The following is a 21,935-nucleotide window of genomic DNA, read 5'->3' as shown; positions in this document are numbered from 1 at the left end:
CATCCCCAACACACACTAATACACAAAAAAAACAAATAACCCGGTATATAAACACAACCAAAACACACTCCGCATTTAAATAAACAAAAACCCCGAGTTATTCAGTTACTCCTAACAGTACATTGACTGAACTGCTAAAAGAAAACGATGATGGGATGTGCACGAGCAGCTGGATTGAGTCTTGTGCCGCTGGGAAACGGCATAGTATGTTAAGTGGCGTAACATTTCCATCACACGCTTGAGGAATTCAGCCAATCACCATGCACTAGATAGCTGACCTTTTAGAGCACACCTCGCTCTTTCAGAATTATGAGCTTTGCAAAAATTTACGCGTTTCAGAAAGGCGGGGCATAAAGGAGAAACAATAATGTACATTATATGGAAAATAATGTGTTTTTTTAACCTTAAACTGCATAAACACATTGCATTACACCAAATACACAAAATAATGTCCTTTAAAGCAGCATCATATGACCCCTTTAAATGAGGGACCTGAGTCCGCCAGATGGGCCTTAGCAAAATGAAAAGACAGAAAAATTACTGTAGGCCTACTGAGATATCACGCAAATCTCCGTGACAGCCCTAGTCTCAATAAACTTCAAAATAAAAAGTGACTGTTGTCAGATTTTTGTTCTTTGTCCAATCAGAAGGCTTTTGAGGTGTGTTCTGCCTTTTTGTGCATTGCAATAAACAACAAAGTTTAATAAAAACGGACAAGTAGTAGGCCTATAACTTTTCGCTGAAAGTAGGTGAGAGCTTCTTTTTTGCTTAAGAAAACGACATGGTTGGGGTGATGAAAGACGGTGTGGAGGAAGTCGGACGATGATTTTAGAACAGATAACATAGGCCTACTGCAAAATATTATGCATCTTTTTTGACAGCACTACTTAAAGTCCGCGTGAACCGGAAGTTGCTGCCGACTTTATTTCAGTGTAGTGACATATTTCCAGCTGAAATGGAATATTGAATAGAGGGCATGGTTATATGTTTGCACTCCTTCTCTCTGTCTCTCACTCATTGCAACCTAATGGTTGGAGGGGTGTGTTTAAGGATATTCTGCCCTAGCCGTCAAACTGATGTCATCAGTAAAGGAATGCATTTCCAGAGGGCAAGTAAATGTTCAGATTTTGATTAAAGATTAAAAAGACAAACTATTTTTTCAGAGGATTAACTTGCACTGATTAATTGTTTACATCAAGACTAGCAATGTGCACTAGTAAAGTAAATAAAGTCAATTTTGATTTCATGCATTGCGGACTTTAAGCATTATCCATTAGCTATTTTATTAAAATGGAAGATCTAATCTGTTAATACACATTTTAAAAGTTTGAAAACAATCACATTTGTTGTCTTTTCAGTAGGAGTGCAAGAGGAAAAAAAGCATGTGTGTCGGCCCTTCTATTGACTTGGAATGACAGTGGCCAGGGAACATGGCTGAGAAACATTCTCGGTACAAATTGCTCGTTTTCAGCTGAAATTTTAAGTGTCTGTTTCATGTTCATTTTGTAAATGGATTATGTGCATGTATTTTCGTTAACTGCAGATTTTGCATCAGCATTAATATTCATAATTTCTTGGTACAGGTAAAAACTGGCAATTGAGTCTCGCCGTATTGCACTAACACAAAATTGCAGAAGGTAACCAACAGGTGTCGCAAACGCCTCGCTATGAGAGATGCACTAGCGCAAGAGACTTGCCAATGACCGGAGAGAAGGGGATTCCGCATTTAATAATTAAAAAAATGCACTACTACGTGAAAAACAGAATCGTGGAAATTTTTCTTAAGAATAATTCTAAAAAACATCCGACGTGCATTTCCTCCAAATGTCCATGTCCAAATTCACAAACTGGCAATTAAAAGAAACACTTAATGTTGAAAAGAAAATCTGGCACGCGAAATGTGTTAATTAAACCCAGAGGATTCTGAACTGTCTCGTTCAACGAATCCATCTCCAGACATCAATGAAATCAATGCAGTCTCAGTTCCGCTTGGTGTACACCGTGTACATGAACTGGCATTAGCGGGTTTACCAGTCTCATTAATGTACAGGCAGAGGGGGGCATCCTAGTGTGCTGGTTAGAGCTGTACAGTAAACAATTCTGGTACGCTTGCAGTGATACACAGCAGAATTGCATGCTAGTGCAGACGTCGTATGCCGCATGTGCACGCCTGTCAGTGGAGCTTGGGTGCACACAACCGTACAAGCTGGACCAGGAGGAAAACAAGCTCGAGCGCTTATTTGGGCTCTCCTCGAGGGCGCGTGATTGCATGATTAGATTGCATGATGAGAGAGAAGAGAACTCCTGCTGTCATGAACGAATGTAAAACATACCACACATTTTAGGCAGACACTGGTGGATTAAAAAAAAACATCAACTCGCCCAGCAATGGAGAACCAGACGGCGATGGAGCAGCAGAGCTACGAGGACGTGCGGAAAAGCGGTTATCTCCGCAAGCAGAAATCTATGCACCGGCGCTTTTTCGTTCTCCGGGCTGCCTCGGAGCAGGGCCCAGCCAGACTCGAATATTATGAAAACGAAAAGAAATTCCGAAGCAAATCACCAGTCCCAAAGAAAGCTGTGAACCTGGACTCTTGCTTCAACATCAACAAACGGGCAGATTCAAAGAACAAGCATATGATAGTGCTGTATACCCGCGGGGAGAGCTTTGCCATAGCCGCGGACACTGAGGAGGTCCAAAACGAATGGTACCAGGCCATGCTGGATCTACAATGTAAATGTGAGCTAGAAAATGATGATTGTACCCTTGAGTCGAATTCATTCACATAGGCTGCAGCATGGACCTTGGTGGTTGTAGCTGCTTAACCTGCCCATCAACTTGCGCGTTGATGATGGGAGCCCCTTGGCTTCATTGGATCTATATTTGCGAAGCTGTTTGGATTCAAATGCATGTTCTACCCCACCCGTCTGTTTAATGTAGCCACCACACCTGGAAATGTGGACGCACGCGGTATTTAAACGGCCAAATTGATTGCGTTGCATGCTTTGTTCAGCCTTTCAGTAAATTCATAAATGGACGAATTCGTAATTTGATTTTAATAAGATTGTTAATAGAAAATCGAGATGCAGAATGTTCAATATTTAAATGCTCGCAGCACTAGACAGAACTACTATAGTGCGTAATGCAAGAGTGGCGCATTGTGCAGCGGACGCTGCTGCAGCGCTCACGACTGTATTTGTTTTTCTACACATTTAAATGCATGTTGTGCGTGTAACCTACATTTCTGTCATAGCGATTCTGCCGGGGAGGGGAGCCGCGTGCGTGTTTATTGGAATACGGGTCTCCTCTTGCCCCATCCCTCGTGTTTTGGTAGAATACGATCCCCCCACCCCACCGTTGAATGAACCGATCACCGGGTTGAACAGCAGGCCATCAACGTGATGATATGGAGACATTAGTTGCCAAGCAAGCGTTTCTATAAGCCCTCCTCGGTTTGATTAGCGTCTGTAAAAAGGCTATAATGGATTCACTTGGCTGAAGTGTTTGCATCAAACTACTGCACAGAGAGCATCTTTAGTTTTCTCCGTTTTCACAAGCACGCTAAAAAATATGCAAGTGCAACACTGGTCTGACCAACTCTAATAAAATCGAATAGTATGCAAACAAATCGGTTACAACCAGTTAGCATATTAAGTCAAAATTAGTTCTGACCTGATCTGATTGGTTTGGTTGGCACAGGTCTACTTTATTGTTCTTAAAGGGTCCTATTATGCTTTTTCACTTTTTTAACTTAAGTTAGTCTGTAATGTTGCTGTTTGAGCATTAAAAAGATCTGCAAAGTTACAAAGCTCAAAGTCCACTTCAAAAGGAGATATTTTATTTAACAGAAATCACTTTTCAAAACGTACAACGAATGAGTCGTTTGGACTACAACACATATTTTCCGGGATTTGTGATATCACAAAGATCGATTAATGGGATGAGACCTGGTTGAGCTGCACTAGAGAAGGCAAGAGTCTATGTATACAAAAATCTTACTGGATTATTACAAGGGTGTTATAACTATGTCGGAGACACGCTAGCTTTCCCAAAGCAGACAAGCTTAGAGTGGTTACAATCATCTGGGTTTAAATGACGCTCAAATAGATTAGATTTTGACCAATATTTACACTGAAGCTCGCTGCAGGCGGCCGCGGCTATCTAACATTTCCCGAGCAGGCGCCGAGTGCTGCCAGTAACAACACACACTGGCCCAGCTAACCAATCACAGCACGTTTCGTATTACAGAAGGCGGGCCTTCATTTGATACAGAAGCTATTCGAGCCTTTCATGCCAGACAGGGGTGAGAGATGTTGTAATAATGTAAAATATGTGAAAAATAATGTATTTTTCTAACAACCTAGTATTAGAGCCTGTTCTAGTACACCCCCGAAACAAAATCAAGACTTTGAAAAAGAGCATAATAGGACCCCTTTAACTGAATGCTGTCACGAATGTAACAAATAAACGTTTGCCCTTTTGACCTACACAAAACCTGGGTGAGGATAAAATTAAATAATTTGTGGTTATAAAATAAATTGAAATATTTCATTATATTTAATAAAATTGATGTTTTCATGGCAGTTCTGTTAATAAGATGACATTGGGATAGAAAAGGCACATCATCATAACATTTTGCTCTAAAGATGTATAACATTGTATTTGATTTTTCCACTTATGAAATTAATTCCAAAGTTTTAGGATGTGACCAGCAAGTGACTATAATTTTCCTCATATTAGCATGGCTTAATAACACAAAGCTTCCTTCAACTAATGGTGTGCTGTATGAAAAAAAATATTAATTTTTGTAAAAATTCTTATTTGAAATGAGAAATTGAATGTTTAAATTATGTCTATAAGTAGATACATATACACAATCAACATAGTGCAAAACACATTTTACATTAAAATTCCCTCAAATATATGCATTTTTTTTATTGTCTTTCTATTTTTTATTTTATATCTGTAGGTAAGACTCCTGATGAGTGTGGCAGTGGAGGAGACTGTGGACTGCCTTCCCCTGGCCCTGCCTTTAAGGAAGTCTGGCAAGTGAAAGTCTGGCCTAAAGGTTTGGGCCAAGCCAGGAATCTAGTTGGAATCTACCGACTTTGCTTGACAGACAAAACAGTCAACTTTGTCAAACTCAACTCTGATGTTGCAGCTGTGGTCCTCCAGTTGATGAATGTGCGACGCTGTGGCCACTCAGAAAACTTCTTTTTTATTGAAGTGGGTCGTTCTGCCATGACAGGTCCTGGAGAATTCTGGATGCAAGTAGAGGATTCAGTGGTGGCGCAGAACATGCATGAGACCCTTCTTGAGGCTATGAAGGCTCTGAGCGAAGAGTTTCGTCAAAGAAGCAAATCCCAGACTGTTGGTGTAAGCTGTGGAGGAGGAACTGCGTCTAACCCTATCAGTGTACCTTCTAGACGACACCACCCAAATCTGCCACCTTCACAGGTTGGCTTTTCCAGACGTGCTAGAACGGAAACCCCTGGTGTCTCCAACAGCAACACGTCTCCAACTCCACGGCAAGGATTCTCTAGGTCACGAACAGCCAGCATCGGGGCACGTACAGATGATGGAGGGGGCAGAGCAACAGCACTCAGCACAAGTCCGAGTCTCAATGGTTCATCCTGCTCTACTACCCCAACCCTGAGGCCTAAACCTACACGTGCACCCACTCCAGCAAAGATCACCCTCAGCCTAGCACGATACACCCCTAACCCTGCACCTTCCCCAGCCCCCAGCCTCTCGTCCAGTTCGGGCCATGGGTCAGAATGTGGGTTGGGTGGAGCTGCCTTTGGAACAGTGCCCATCTGCACTTATGCGCGAATTCCTCAGAGAGTGTCCATGTCAGGATCACCTAGTGATTATGGTTCATCAGATGAGTATGGCTCCAGCCCCGGAGAGCACTCCCTGCTAGCCACAGGACTCCCTGCTGCTCTTGTTGAAGGTGGAGCCAGTTATATCCTGATGGGTCACCGAGAAGGGTCTCACAAACGTGTTCATGGACGCAGGGTTCTACGTCGTTCATCTACTCGCGAGTGTGAGGCTGAGCGCAGGCTGCTTAGCAAGCGTGCTTCCCTACCCCCCATCTCTACCCAAGTGCGTTTGGTCCCACACCGCAGAGAAGAAGAAGAAGAGGATGAAGAAGACTATGCAGTGATGTCACGCAGTGCAAGTAGAGAGTCTTTCACATCTCGCCGAGGCTCAGGGGGTTCAGCTACAACATCATTGGTGCAGGAAAACTCAGCAGATAAAGGTGTCAGTACTAAAGGGGGGCCTGAAGACTCCTCAATTGATAGTGGATACATGTCTATGCTACCAGGCGTTACGGCTCCTCCTGCTTCATTGTCACTGTCAGTTACTGGTTCAGATGTAGTGCCAAAGGGTGGAGATGAATACATGGCCATGACCCCCAACAGTAGTGTTTCACCCCCTCAGCACATCCGCCTACCCATCAATGAGGGCTACATGATGATGTCTCCTAATAGCAGCTGTTCACCAGACTTACATGGCTTAAGTGGATGCATTTGGGGCAGCAGGGGCAGCATGGAGAGTAGGGCAGGCAGCGACTACATGAACATGTCACCTATTTGTGCCAGGTCAGCTTGCAGTACTCCTCCATCACACCCAGAGCAGCAACCACTGCAGCCAAAGATGGTTTATTCTTATTTTTCGCTGCCACGTTCATACAAACACACTACCCTCTCAACCCGTTTTGAGGATGATCTGGACAGGGTTTGTATGGGTAGAGGTGAAGCAGGAGGAAAAGTTGGGCATGGTGGTTACCATTGTGGCGGGGACACACCTGTGGGCTCAGGTGGTGGTGGACAACTCTCTCTGTCCTCATCGTCTTTTTCCTCTAGTTCAGCTAGCAGTGAAAGTCTTGAGGACAGGTCATTGTCTCTGTCTGTTGGTGGAGTGGGAAGAGCAACTAGGTTGGGTGCAGGACACAGGGTAGGGGGGGCTCACCCCAAAGTTTCAGCCCAACACCATCACCAGCAGAGATGTGTGCCAGGTGTTCAGAAACAGGGTCATTTACAGTCAAGGAAGTCATCCACTTTTTTTGTGGATGTGTCCAAAGCCAATACGCTGCCGAGAGTCAGAGAGACTTTGCTCCCAACTGCATCCCAAAGCCCTGGAGAGTATGTGAGCATTGTATATAAGGGTGAGCGAGTAGGACATAAGAAGGGTAGGACTACGGCTGAGTCAGGGAACTCTATACCACAAGGACATCAAAGAGCCTTTCACCAACCACAGCAATGTCAAGGTGGATCTGCCAATCTTCCTCGGAGCTTCTCAGCACCCCTCTCCACCTCCATCTCTTTATCGTCTGAATATGTAAACATGGACTTAGGTAGCTCTCCTTCTTCTCTCACTACGCTCTCTTCTTTTAAACCTACCCCAAAGGTCAGAGAGGAGATCAGCAGAGCTCATCAAGTAGAACAAGAAGTGGAAATGGGACTCAGGAAGAGCAGTATGACAGGCTTGACATCTGCAGATGTGGCTTCTGCTCCTTTTACGGACTATACTGAGATGAAATTTGGATTGGTTGCAGATACAACACCCAAGTCCCCAAAAGCTGGCCAAACAGCTCTGCCATCCTCCATGGAGCAGGAGCATAACATGAATTTCCCTTCACCCAAGGCTTTTTCAAACGTGGATCAGGGTGCCCGTCTAGTCAGGGCAGAATCAACAGCAAGAAGGCGGCATCGCTCAGAGACATTCATCACTCCCCCAACTCACCCCCTCTCCCCCTCTGCTTCCCCTTGTCCCTTTTCTGAAACACCACATGTTGGTCCAACACGACAGCAAGGATTAGAGAGCAACCTTTGGTCTAATAATCAGCCACCCTCTCCACAGTGTGCCAGTCCTGGAGTAGCAAATCTTCCTGCTGCTCAGGCATCTTCCTTAACCCTGGAGCAAGGCCTGAACTACATTGATTTGGACTTGGTCAGTAAGGAGAATCAAACCAGTGTGGATGGACCCTCTGGCCCTCATTCATTTTTCTCTCCTGTAGTAGGAGGGTTAACTGGGGGATTGGGTGGAGCAGGAGGAAACACAAGCTCCAGCATCAACACATATGCCAGCATTGATTTCATTAAATCAGATGAATTGAGAGTTCATCAGAGCAGCAGGAAGGACAGCAAAGGTAAAAACACTGTCCTTTTACTAAACTTTATTTACTGCATTACTGAAGCCCAATTCATATGTTTGCTTCTCCATACATGTTAGCATTTGTCTTTTCAAAGTATTAATCTCTGGTGTTTTTCCTTCCTAACCAAAATGTCATGATGTGACTGCTGAATTTTTTGAATCCTTATCTCATTGAGGAAGAATTATAAAGGCTATAAAGTAACAATATCCTTGGTCAACATACTATTCTTCATTCAAGATAGAATGCAGTCATTTTATTTGTTATTCAGTCTATTTGTGTTGGAAATTTCAAAATATTTCCTGCTGAGGCTCACACAGTGATGGTAATGGGCTTTTCAAGGGTTATTTGGGGGCCTCACTCCTATCTTTCTTTTTGTTATAGAACAATAGTAAATATTGTAAGAGGCCTAGTTCTGTATTTGGACTGCTCTCTGCCTGGTTCCATCAGGGAAGGGGAGGTTGAGTGTAAGAAGAATCGGACAACTTCTGCATTGAATTATTTACCACAGATCATTTAGGTTGTTGGTTGTGAGTGTGTGTTTGTTACAGTTCATGAGTGCATGGTAAGGGCAGTGTGAGTACAGATGTACTGTATGCATGTTTGTTCCTTAGATGTGTGTGGATAGAGAATATAGCATATTTGTGGCTTGTCTAAGTGTTTATAAGGGATACCTCTGAGCAGCCCTGTATCCGCATATATATTTAACTCACTGTGATTGTAGATAATTATGGCTATTTAACTTCAGTCTTGCTGAAAATGTTCCTGAATGTGGTTCTGCTTCTACTCATATCTCTTCTCTTTCTCTCTGTGTTGATTTCTCCAAAATATTTAAACACTGTGGCTCTGTGATACATTCAACATTGATTGCCCAACATAGCAACACTGATTCAACCAAAGGTTTTGAGGGTGGGATTACCTACACTACTGTGTATTACCTACACTATTTTCACCAACAAAAAATGCTTTTAAGCCAGTTATTTCTGTCTTTTGCTGTAGTGTCAGTAGGAAATATCAGTTTTATCAGTACATTTCTAAACATTCCTTTTGCCATTAATTGTAATAATTCAGTGTGATTTTTTTGTATGCACAACATGAAGAAACAGAAAAAACTGAGATCCAGAAGACTAAATCCAGAAGAACTGTGGCAACGTCTCCAATACACTTGAAGAAACCTACCTGCAAAGCTAAAAACCTATGCACAAGTGTACTAAGGACAAAAGCAGTTTTAATCGCAAAGGGTGGTCACACCAAATGTTGATTTGATTTAGTTAATAGAAATTAATTGATAAATAAAATCTATTTTCTACATTGTTTTTGAAAGCATCATCACTTTACAGTATTTTTATACAAGTGCCTTTTCATAGTACCGTAGCTTTGCAGGTAGGTTTCTTCAAGCATCTTGGAGTAGCCACAGTTCTTCTACATTTAGTCTGTCTCAGTTTTTTCTGTTTCTTCAAGTAATCCCAGACGGACTCGATAATGGTGAGATCAGATCTCTGTGTGGAGCACTGGCTGTTGTCAGACTCTATGTATACAAAAATCTCACTGGATTATTACAATTAATGGCAAAAGGAATGTTTGGAAATGTAAACTAATATTTTCTACTGACACACTACAGCAAAAGAGAAATAACTGGCTTAAAAAATGTGGTTGTTATAGTTGGTGAAAATACTAATGGCCTAAGACTTTTGCACAGTAGTGTATTTTTCCAAACAATCTGTAGGAAGTGTTTTGTAAACAGCAATTTTATTTGCAGTTCTGATTGGTGCTGCAGCTGCCACTGAGACTGTACACTTCAATTTTAATTTTTTTAAAATTTTCTGTAGAAAAAGTGAGTGGTGTTTGCCCATTCAAAAGTGTCACAATGCTAGGGTGTTACTATGGCATTGCTATGTGGTTGCTAAATTGTGTCTATTTTGAGTAAGAGACCCATCTTCAATAACTCACATACCGCAGATTTGTAAATAGAAATGATTTAGCCTAGTCCAAAACTTTAAAAAAGAAAGAAATGTGAAGGTGTATCCTTGACTCTGCAATTTACTTCAGTGCTAGGCTTGATAAACATCCTGAAAACCATCTTACTTAAACTACTTACCATCAGGGTGGAAAGTGTGCGGGGGTGGAAATTGGAAATTGTGTAAGACGAATAGTATGAAAGACAAAGAAAGGTTTTTAGTGCTTGAAAGATAGATTACACCAGAAAACAAAAGAATGGACTAACAAAGAGTATGTGGTCTCTGAAAGACAGTAAGGTTGAGACTTGATAGACAGAGAAAGATGAACAGAGACAGACAAGGAGTCAGAGCGTCAATGCAGGTATTGTGTGACTCCAAGTAACGCTCTGAAGGCTTTACCTCATACAAACCCAGTCACCACAGTGGTGCTAAGAAGAGGGGAATCTGCTCCGACCCAAAGCTGTCTAGACAGGCAGGTTGCTGTTGGTCAGAAGAGCTGTAATCTAGTCTAGAGGAGAATACATTCCTTTATAGTGGACCTGAAGGAGGGCATTTACTCACACCAGCATTAATGCATGGCAGTGTATGTGTGTGTTTTGTGTATGTGCAGTGATTCATTACATTACCCAGCTAGAATTATCATCAGTTAGAAAATGGAGAGAAAAAATCCAATTTGTCCTCAGTGTAACTCTTCCAAGTAACACACCTCTCATTGGGCAGAAGTTTAGGATCAGTTTTTGTCTGTATGCATATTTGTTGTAAAAGCACAGATCTTTGATCTCCTTTCGAAAACTGCTTTAATGTGCTGATTTTGCGTCTTATGGTTTTTTTTTTTTTTTTTTTTTTTTTTCTGTTATATGAATTGCTTTAGAAGGTCTTTGTAGTCTACATCTGATCCTGCAACCTTATTGGACCTGATGAAGCAAAACCTCTGAATAAAAGAACAGTGTAATTTTATTCAAAGGCCTATTCTGCATCTCAATACAAATAGTGCAGTGATCACAAGATGTCTTGTCATCGTTTTACAAGTTCGCTTAGAATTCTGTTATCTTAAAGCCTTTAACTTGCACAGGGATTTTCAAACTTAAAATTAATTTTAAATTAAATTAAATAATACATTTAAGAGCACAATGCTAAATAGAGAAAATGTAATAATAATGTGGCTTAAAAGGATTGTTCACCCAAAAATTTAAATTACCCCATGATTTACTCACCCTTAAGCCAACCTAGGTGTATGTAACTTTCTTCTTTCAGATGAATACTATTGGAGTTACATTAAAAAATGCCCTGGCTCTTTCTAGCTTTATAATGGCAGTGAATTGTGGTCAAAATTTTGTAGCAAAATACAGTGCATCCATCTATTATAAAAAGTGCCTCTCATGGCTCCAGGTATTAATAAAGGCCTTCTGAAGTGAATCGATGCATTTGTGTAAGACAAATATCCATATTTAAAACTATAATGGTCTCTAGCTTCTGCTAACTGCTGTACATGTGTACACGAGTGGCACTCCAGCAGATAGCATAAACTCCCGTGAGAATATATGCTAGACTTGTGAGAACCAAGTTTTGTTTACAGCAAAGGAAAACCAGTCTACTCTTGGCTTATAACGAAATCCTTCTGACATTTTTCTTTACAAATTCTTGTTTTGTACTTCTAATTGACAGGTGTTTTGTTTTGCTCTCTCCTTTGCTCTTCTGTGTTTGCAATTTTTCAGGTTTATAAAGTTTTAAATATGGATATTTTTCTTATAAAAACACATTGGAGCTGTGTGTATTACATTTGGAGTACATGGATAGATGCATTTTATTGGACTTCTATTAGACTATTGAATATCAACAGCCATTCACTGCCATTATAAAGATTGGAAGAGCCAGGACATTTTTTAATATAACTCTGATTTTATTCGACAGAAAGAAGAAAGTCATATACACCTAAGATGGCTTGAGGGTGAGTAAACCATGGGGTAATTTTCATTTTTAGGTGAACTATCCCTTTAATAGTATCCAGTTATTTTGTAAATAATATTTGAAAAGTGAATAATTACAGAATTAGTTCACTTCCAGAATAAAAAATTCCTGATAATTTACTCACCCCTATGTCATCCAAGATGTTCATGTCTTTCTGTCTTCATTCAGAAATTAAGGTTTTTAAGGAAAACATTGCAGGATGTCCCAGATGAGCATTTGTGGTTAAAAAGTATATACATTTTTATTTTTAAGATAATGACAGTTCATTTCGCTAGATAAGACAATTATTCCTTGGCTGGGATCGTGTAGAGCCCTTTGAAGCTGCATTGAAGATGCAATTTGGACCTTCAGCCAGCTGGCCACCATTTAAGTCCATTATATGGAGAAAAATCCTGGAATGTTTTTTCTTTGCGACTAAGAAAGAAAGATATAAACATCTTGGATGACATGGAGGTGAGTAAATCATCAGGAAATTTTTATTCTAGAAATGAACTAATCCTTTAATGTTAGTGTCACACTTTAAAAGTATTTCCAAGGAACAGACTGAAATTTAAGTTGTTATTTACTGAATCGCAACATCACTATTAAAGTTGATATTCACTAACAGTCTGGGATGTACTCTGAGGCAGGGGCGGTTCTACATTGAATTACACCCTGGGCAAACTGTGTTTATTTGGCACTGGACAATCAACAGATTTCCCATCCCCCCAACACTGTCACTCACGACCAGAAGTCAAGACTAAACCAATTCACCTTGGTGACCACATAATCATTTTGTTTTACCTATATTTATTAGCCATTTCACACAATTCAGAAAAACAAAAATGTGCACGAACTATAGACCTGTATTTATAATATTATGAATGAAATGTGCGTTATTTGGAAGAAAGTCGAGGTGTGACTGACTTTAGCCCACTAATTCCATTAAAGCATTGCTCTATAAAGTGGACCCCCCCCACCCCCCCCCCCCCCCCCCCCCCCCCCCCCCCCCCACCCCGCCCCCCCGCTCCCCAAAGCTTCTGTGCAAGCCCCGCTCCCCAAAGCTTCTGTGCACGCGCCCTGCTCCCCTTTCCCCTTCTCACACAGCTTCTGTGCACAGCACCTTCTCAGCAAGCAGGGGCGCCAATTTGCCAAATTCCCCACACAGTGAAATGATAGATAATAGAAAACCGCTTCGTGGCGGCGACGCAGAGGATTATTTATTAGTTTTTTTTAACTGCTCGTGCCGCCCCCCATGTATCATGAAAAAATGCCGCCCCGGGCGCTGCCCAGTTCACCCGTGTCAAAAACCGCTACTGCTCCGAGGCTCTGGGAACTGAATGTAATGCTGTACTGTTGACTGAACAATTTGACTGTACTGTTAATATACATGCTTGACCTTTTGAAGGTTATATTTCAGAGTTTTGAGCCTTGTTTATTCCATTTCAAGCCTAGAACTTTCTATGACATGAAAAAATATGCTTTTGTAGTGGAAGAGAAAAGATTTGATGCTTATTTTGGATGTTTGATTTGTCCTACGTCAAAGGAAGACTCATCCGTTTCGTTTCCTTAGTGATACTAATGAGAATGTTGTTCGTTTTCTCCCCCCTGCTTGTCTGTCTTTCTCTCTCAGTCTCTGCTTGTCAGCTAGAGATTCAGCACCGTCCTCTCTGAGTCTTTGACTGTATCACTCACATACATTTATACATGCTCATTATAGGGCCGAGGTGTAAAATCTAGACTGACAGTCACAGGCCCTCAACCAAACAACTATTTCTCCTGCAGCTGTAGTTACTACAGCTGTGCATGTTTTTTTTTTTTATGAAATCGAATGTGTTAATAATTAGTTATAATATACCATGGTCCTGGAGATCTTTGTGTGGCCAATGGACCCTTTTCACAGACTGTGATAACATGGTTCCACAGTTATTAATGTAGTAAATGTAGCAAAATTTTATATATATTCATTTTTTTTTTATGTACATTTATAACACTATGCTTTGTGTTATATTACCAAAATTAAAACTAGTTTATATTACCTTGACATTAAATTAAAACTAGTTAATGCTGATGTCAGTGTTTCTAACACCATGGCTGAGGGAGGAATGGCAAATTTCTCTCCTCTGAACACTGCAGGCAACTTAAATTTTTTCCTCCTTTGGAAAGTCATAGAAAGGGTACTGTAGATTTTTCTTTTACTACTGAAGCAAATGGGAATGCAAATACACGTGTTGTAGTTTCCATTCACCACTAGGAGTTTACACTATGACCGAAAACCCTGGAAATGTGAAAAGTGTCCATATTTATACACCTTATGTGGCCATCCTTATCAAATACCTGACCCAGCTAATCAAGGTCTTCAGGATTATTTGAGAATTACTGACAGGTTTGTAAGAGCCAGGTTGGCCCTAAACTGTGCAGGAAAGTAATAGTTTGCTTGTGTATAACCGTCAATAAATTATAAAAAATTATTAATGCTAACTCTTGTTAGACTGTCCATAGTTGTCAGGCTGTCCATAGTTCTTAGGCTGGGGCTTGTTCATCTGATCCTATCATTTTTTTTTTTTTTTAATTCTATTACGTAAATATTCTAGTAATTTTCTGGTAAATGTTGCTTAATTTTAGTGATTAAGTGGATTTAAGTAATCCAGTGGTAATTTACAACATGATTTTTGCACATGCCTTCCATGAAGGAGAGTAAGCCAATACATTTTTGAATTCATCTTTGAAATCCTGAAAATAAATTTCAGTCTAGACACTCAACCGATAAGACTGTAAAATACTGTCAGTGGAAACTGATACCATATATGTTAAGCAAACACCATCTGCATGTGTTTATATATATATATATATAATGCGTGTGTGTGTGTGTGTGTGTGTGTGTGTGTGAGTGAGTGTGTGTGTGTGTGTGTGTGTGTGTGTGTGTGTGAGTGAGTGTATGAATATGGGTATATGTGTGTGGGTAGGTGCTTGTCTGCAGGGAGAGAGATTATGGTTAACTCAAGTGGGTGTACCGAGAGCAGAGCCAATTGATCTGTCTGCTGTTAACAAACCATTCACACACAAATACTGTCACACACAAACACTCACTCATGTGTATGCACTCAGAGCAGGAGGCATAGTTAGACTGATGAGAAAGAATGAGTTGTAATGTGTGTGTTTAGACTGCTGATATAGTAAGGTTGGATAGAGAGATTGTGTGTATTGTTGGATTCATTTCATTACTCTAGAGAGTCTGTAGCATTTCATACAGTAAGGTGAAGGTGGCAGCTGGCCAGTTCACACACATATACAGCAAATGTGTAGGACTCTTCCAAGAAGCATACCATGCACCCTGCCTACTGCTAGTGATGTCATGAATTAGAATTTGTAGAGAGAGAGATGAAATGGCATTGCTGATGGAGACAATGTCATTTTGAGCACTTTTCCTTTATTCCCTTTATTTGACCTGTTAAATACACAGCTGAAATATTTTCTGTTATTTAGAAAGTATCATTTAGAAATGTCTGCCTAATGATCATGTGAATCAACAATGTGTGTGAAAAATGTTTTTGAAGTCGCTTATGCTAAACGGCTGCATTTATTGGATCAGAAATATAGTAAAAACAGTAATATTGAATATTCCTGCAAAGCTGCATTTCCAGCAGCCATTACTCCAATCCTCATTTTCACATCAACCTACATTCCAACATACTAACAATGTTCAAAACAAAAATTTCTTCTTATTATCAATTTTTAAAACAATAGTTTTTTTTTAGAGAGAGAGAGCGTGTGTGTGTGTGTGTGTGTGTGTGTGTGTGTGTGTGTGTGTGTGTGTGTGTGGAAAAAGTCATATTTTGAGGGAGATTCTTTTATGAATAGAAAGTTCAAAAGAATGTTAAGAATACACTCACACACTCAAAGGCCTGTTTTCTCTCTCTTGGCCTTTCACATTTAAGTCACACTCTGCTTGGCAATTCCTCTTCCACAGATCCATACAACATTCTCTATCACAATTCACACACCTCCCAAAGTACATAAACAGACCCAAACACATGCAAACCACTCTCTACGTGTCTCTCTCTCCACAAGCTCACGCACACACACACACACACACACACACACACACACACACACACACACACACACACACACACACACACACACATACACATCTGTCCTAGCCTATGTGTCTTTGAGCTTGTCTCACTCATGTCTGTTTTCTATATTTGGCAATGACAGTGTTGGTCTGTTAGAGAGAAGAGGAGGGAGCCACCAATTCAGGATGGAGAAACTTTGTGATCCAGATTATAGTAAAATGATCTAGCTGTTTACTATAGACAACTGGATGTATTATCTTTTACTCAAGACATTTCACTCCTCCAAGCTGTTTTTATGAGGCAGAGGGACTGTATGCATGTTTGCATGTACAGAAATTATCTATTTACTGTGTACTGTAGCATAGTGGTGGAATGTTCTTATAGGCGCCATTTGTGTGTCCCAGTGATGTACTACTGCTTCCTATGAACAACAGGATATATAGCTTAGTTGAACTCACATTATTTGTTGTATGACTCTTTCAAGTGTTTGTCCGTCTTCAGAACATCAGCCAACATTCACATCCTTGTTACAAATGCCAAATATTAGGCTTGTGAATGTTTAGCTTGACAGTGATTTAGCAAATCAGTTTTGTTTTCAGATAATGCATTCAAAACTCAAAATTACAATTAAAATGAATTTTCTATAAATTCATAATGACAGCGGCTAGATTCAGTAACATTTAAGATTTGATTAATTTGAGTCTTCCTATTAGACTTGCACCAAAAGAAACTGTAAAGGAAAAGCATTGTCTATATTTCTTGAATTACCTAAAATTCAATTGTTAATAATTAGAGGTAATAGGCTATTGTTGTGGTGGAGGGATGCTAGAAGCATTGTCACTTGAAGCAAGGTAAGCATTTTTTATATATGCCTTTATATGCTAATTTTTACCGTGCTCCTCTAAACCTTTAATTAAACCTTCACCGGGTTGAAATAATAAGTAACGATAAATGTTTGTAGTAACCATACATTTAGGATTGAGGTAATAATCTAAGAATTGGCCTTTGAAAAATCAATGTCTTTTTACCACTAATCCACATTTTATTGGGGGGTATGCAGTCTATAGTAGATCAGAAGATCAGCATAGTCTCTTAGCTAAATTAAAAGAATGCAAACATTAATTCTACAGGATTGCAGCATTGCAGTAAAGTGAAGCATATTTTTACATTTTATATGTGTTATGTGTAGAAGTATGGTGAGCGTGACGTCATATTACGACTGCAGTGTGTATAGAAATTTCACATGCTCAAAGTCTAGTGTGACCGCGGCTTTAGACAGGGTGGAATCGTTGTCGTGTGTGTGAGCTTACACCGGCTTTCACAGGGAGGAATGTTCGCAGTGTGTGGGCTCACTCTCACTTTTACACAGGGAGGAGTGTTTGCTGCTTGAGCACTGTGTGCTGCATTTGCAGTGTGTGAGGTGCTTCTCACTGGAGTGTAGGCTGTTCACATACTGCACTACATCTTTGAATGTGAACCTGTCTGGCCTTTTTGTGCATATAGACTGATGTGTGTGTGCGTGTATGTGTGTGGGCATTGGGAATATGATATCAGATTTGTGTAAATCCACGTATACCAATACTGGCAGTAAAAAGGACAGAAATAGAGTATTTTGATGTTTCTTAATCATGTCTGACAGTGAAAGTGCAGTGAAGAAAAAAAGATGAGAAATTGAAAAAAAAAAATAATAAAAATGTGGAAATCCCATGGGACCTGTTCATTGATGCTTTTATACAGAGAGTAGAAGAAATATAGACAAAAAGAAAAACTCTCAAGTAAACAGAATGAAAAAATCTCAGTGATGGTCAGTTTCTAGTTACGTTTCTTTTTTTATATTTTTCAAGTGTGTTTCTCTGCTTGAAAGTGTGTGTTTGTGCGTATCTGAATCTTTTCCGACTGTCTCCTGTCTCTAGACTAAACTGAAAGTGGTTTGGTGCCTCTGTGACTATGTTATCCTCTGGTATGCTGTTTGTTTTAACATTGAGACTAAGAGTATGAGACTGCGTAGGTAATGGCTTACAGTAGACTGGCACCAGTGTCCTCTAATGACCTCACATCTGAAGGCAGCACTGTGAAAACACATCATTTTGTGTTTGCTGCCTTGAGATTGTAAACAGTCAGAATTCAGATTAAAAAAAGCAAAACATAAACCCAATTTTTATGGCAAAAAAATTATCTGTGAAAAAATGAGCACAACAAATGTTCTGGGCAAATTTGCTAATTCAAAATGGAATGCAAAAATGGAAATATTGTGAAATATTATTAAAAAATTTTAACACACCTGTATTTTAAATTAAAACAAACATATATGCAAAAATGGAAATATTGTGAAATATTATTAAAAAATTTTAACACACCTGTATTTTAAATTAAATTAAACTTATTCCTGTGATGTCAAAGTAGACAAGTATTTTCAGCAGCCATTAATCCAGTCTTCAATGTCACATGATCCTCAAGAAACATTCCTTATTATTATCACGACTTATTTATTGTTATTATTATTATTTTATTTAAAAAAAAATACTGACCCCAACTTTTGAACATTATTGTATATAATTCTATATTTTAATTTATTTATTTTACTGCTCACCTGCAATAGACATTAGATTTGTATATTTTGTCCTTAACAAGTACTTTTGAATTTTTTTGTAAATACTTTTAAGATGCCTAACCGAGTGTCTCTGTCTGTTTTTCTTTTTGCAGATTGTTAATGTGCTCCTGCATTCGGACCTGTCAGCACCTGTCCTTCCTGCGTGAGTGTGTTTGTCTGTGTGTGCACCTGATGTGTCCTGAAAAATGGTGCGATTCTCCACATCCCTCAGCAGTGGACATGTAACTGCCCTTGCCTCATAAAAACATTTACTCTCATTAGTTGCCATTGGTTTGATCAAAATAAAATTTGTGCCAAAAGACTATCAGTCATTTCCGTCAGACATCACTGAGATGGACATGTCCTTCAGCTGCTTATGAAGGGCCACTGCGACTCTGACTGCCAACCAGGAGCCAATGATATTCCTTTTTTCCTCTACCACATACTTTCAATTATTCTAAGAGAGGTGTTAAATAGTATGATGATAGATCAAAAATATATAGCAGACATAATATTACTGAGAATATATCTATCTCTATATAAATACAACTTTTTTTTAGAAAAGTGCCTCATTTTTGATTGTAGCCATTTTTACACAGGTCTCAATGTGCTCTGTAAAAAATGCTTTAGTTTTTTGCTGCTGATGTTGTTGTTGTTGTTTTGCTTTCCCATTCCTTTGTGTTCGCTATGCTGAACAAAGTCGAAAGACAGATAGTTACACAGTGAAGAAAAACTATTTGATAGATGGAAGAGCTTTATTTGCCATGGTTTATATTATCAGACTGCCTTACTGTGCTGTATTTGTGTGTGTGTGTGTGTGTGTGTGTGTGTGTGTGTGTGTGTGTGTGTGTGTGTGTGTGTGTGTGTGTGTAATCAGTCATCTAAGCCTCAGCCATGTTGTGCCTCAGTTCACTAAAAAAGATCTGGACGCACACACAGTAAGATCAAAACTGATTGCATATACCATACTGCTGTGTGATTAAAACTTTATTGAATGCATCTACTCCTCAACACAGATAAACACTTAAACACATTAATATTATCTACTCTTTCTTCTAATAATCTGAGCATAGTAGCATCAGATGGCTATGAGCACAAAATCAGATGACTGATAGGTTTGATCAATATAATGGAAACTGCTTGTGTGTGTGTGTGTGTGTGTGTGTGTGTGTGTGTGTGTGTGTGTGTGTGTGTGTGTGTGTGTGTGTGTGTGTGTGTGTGTGTCCGTCCATCCATAGCCTATTGTCTTTAGTCATATAACCAGGGTAGTGTTTAAATGTAGTGCTTCCCATCCCCAGGTTATTTTGGCCACATACACTCGCATTCAGATTTAAAACTGTGCCTCCCTCAAATGCAGCTCTGTTATCACAGACTCAGCTGCTATATGAATTTAACACATGCAGATATCCAAATTTCTCCATCAGACTTGTTGATGATACTCTGACTGGTTTTTACACTCCTGTAACTTACTTTTTACACACACAGACACACTTAATTCACCCTGTAATAGAGAATGTGCTCCAGTTTCCTCTGCTTTCGCTTATTTTGTTCAGTATTGCAATTTACAAATGAGAGTTACAAGGGAACAGGGTCTTTTTTTTGCCATCTGGACTATGGTGCCTGTCTTTGCTGAAACGCAGCATGTTTTTTTTTATATATATATATATATATTATATATATATATATTTATATATATATATATATATAATATATATATATATATTTTTTGTTTGTCTTTTATTTTTTTCTAAACACCTGCTTTGACTTTTACGATTCATTTTGTTGGCTTCTGCAATTTTCTAATTAATCTAGATTTTGTTTTGTGTAGTGTATGTAACTTGCAAAAACAAAAGGATCCTGTTTTAGTGCCAAATTCCTAACTCACACACTACCATTGATCATGCACTGAGGAAAATGAGTGATCTCATAAACTAAAACATGCTTGTTAATACCAGATTTTTAGTAACCAATATTTTCCTCGTTTGCCTGCACAATCTGCGTATTTTCTATCACCTATTTTGCCAATGTAGTCTCAATATCTCACATAGTACAACAGCTGCCTTCAGTTACCAGGAATCAACATGAAGCCTTATAGTGCTTATATGAATGCCTTTTCTATCATGTAAAAATAAGAGTTTCCTTAGGTTATGCATATTATATGGTTCATTTATATGTAAAAATGTGACATTCAATGCAGTGTTTCTAAGTGTTTAAAGTATTTATACTCCTCATCCACATCACTTACAGTGGTTGTTAGTAATTACAGATAACATGCATACCTCCCACCAAAACGTTCACATGCTTCATAATCTGTACTAGGGATTAAATCTAAGAGAACAACAACAGGTGGTGAATATAATGTGGAGTGGGCTTAATAAAGTCCCCTTCTGAGTTTTAACTTCTGTGTTTACTTATCATTCTGAGCTAGACATATGCCTTTTTTTAATCCACCTCATAGGTAGACCATTACAAAAACAAAGAAACCATCAAATCATGTTTGTGTGATTCTGTTTGTCCAGTCAACTGCAAAGCGTGTTTGGCTATTCTGTTTTACTCCATGTCTTTTCTTTTCTATATTTTGATTGCCTTATTGTCTATATTAGCTCTTATTTAATACACGGCAGCTGTAAAAGATGCTTTTTATTCTAGAACAGTGGGAATTATGTTTGAAGATTCTGCATTCTAGCAGTGGGATCTTTCTTTCTTTAGAATGACAGTTCTATTGAGTCTGGTTTTGTGTATAAAATTGTATGTCCCCAGACTTTCTTTCCAGAAAACATTAACATGGTATTAATTGATGTAGAAATACAGCCAAGGTCATATGTATACTGTAGGTATGGACTATCTATGTATAGTCCAGAAAAAAATATACAAAAAAAAAGAAAAGTAATCCTTTATTGTATTTAAGTACCTGCAATTGTTGGGAAAAAGGGTCTGATATGCACAATCAGGGGTCTGTGTAAAGTTGCAAAGTTGATCTGTTCTTCTGTATATCTAATTCTATGAAACATTCAATTACAATTGTGTATAAAAGGGTTTCATTAAGAGAATGAATAGGCTGTGGGCTACTGTACAGTTCTGTGAATAAGGGGAAATACTGGGCTCGCGTGGGCAATGGGAGACTGTATGGTATGGATATAGTAGAAATGTTTGTTGAATTCAAAAATTTCTCAATGATTATTGCCTGTGATTAAGACAATGT

General features: G+C 39.2%; 1 protein-coding gene across 2 annotated transcripts; it reads left to right on the top strand.

Moving 5' to 3' along the window:
• The first annotated feature begins 2,029 nt into the window (after window positions 1-2,029).
• LOC109104832 (insulin receptor substrate 1-B-like) lies at window positions 2,030-19,604 on the top strand. 2 transcript variants are annotated; one of them, XM_042756489.1, is made up of 3 exons: window positions 2,030-2,734; window positions 4,971-8,156; window positions 18,847-19,604. In XM_042756489.1, exons 1-3 carry the CDS (start codon window positions 2,389-2,391, stop codon window positions 18,852-18,854), a joined length of 3,540 nt encoding a protein of 1,179 aa, XP_042612423.1. In that variant the 5' UTR covers window positions 2,030-2,388; the 3' UTR covers window positions 18,855-19,604. The 2 variants fall into 2 exon arrangements, with proteins under 2 accessions (XP_042612423.1, XP_042612422.1); XM_042756488.1 differs by having other exon boundaries at window positions 2,031-2,740.
• Window positions 19,605-21,935: the final 2,331 nt, after the last annotated feature.

This window comes from Cyprinus carpio, chromosome A5 (genome assembly GCF_018340385.1).
Source record: "Cyprinus carpio isolate SPL01 chromosome A5, ASM1834038v1, whole genome shotgun sequence".
Taxonomy (NCBI): domain Eukaryota; kingdom Metazoa; phylum Chordata; class Actinopteri; order Cypriniformes; family Cyprinidae; genus Cyprinus; species Cyprinus carpio.
This window is presented reverse-complemented; position numbering and strand designations above follow the sequence as displayed.

Bases quoted from the DNA above. Each gene is read 5' to 3' on its own strand.
- LOC109104832 (XM_042756488.1), top strand. From the start codon at position 2,389: ATGGAGAACCAGACGGCGATGGAGCAGCAGAGCTACGAGGACGTGCGG. The intron at 2,741-4,970 runs GTGAGCTAGAAA...TTATATCTGTAG, and splicing joins GCTGGATCTACAATGTAAAT to GTAAGACTCCTGATGAGTGT.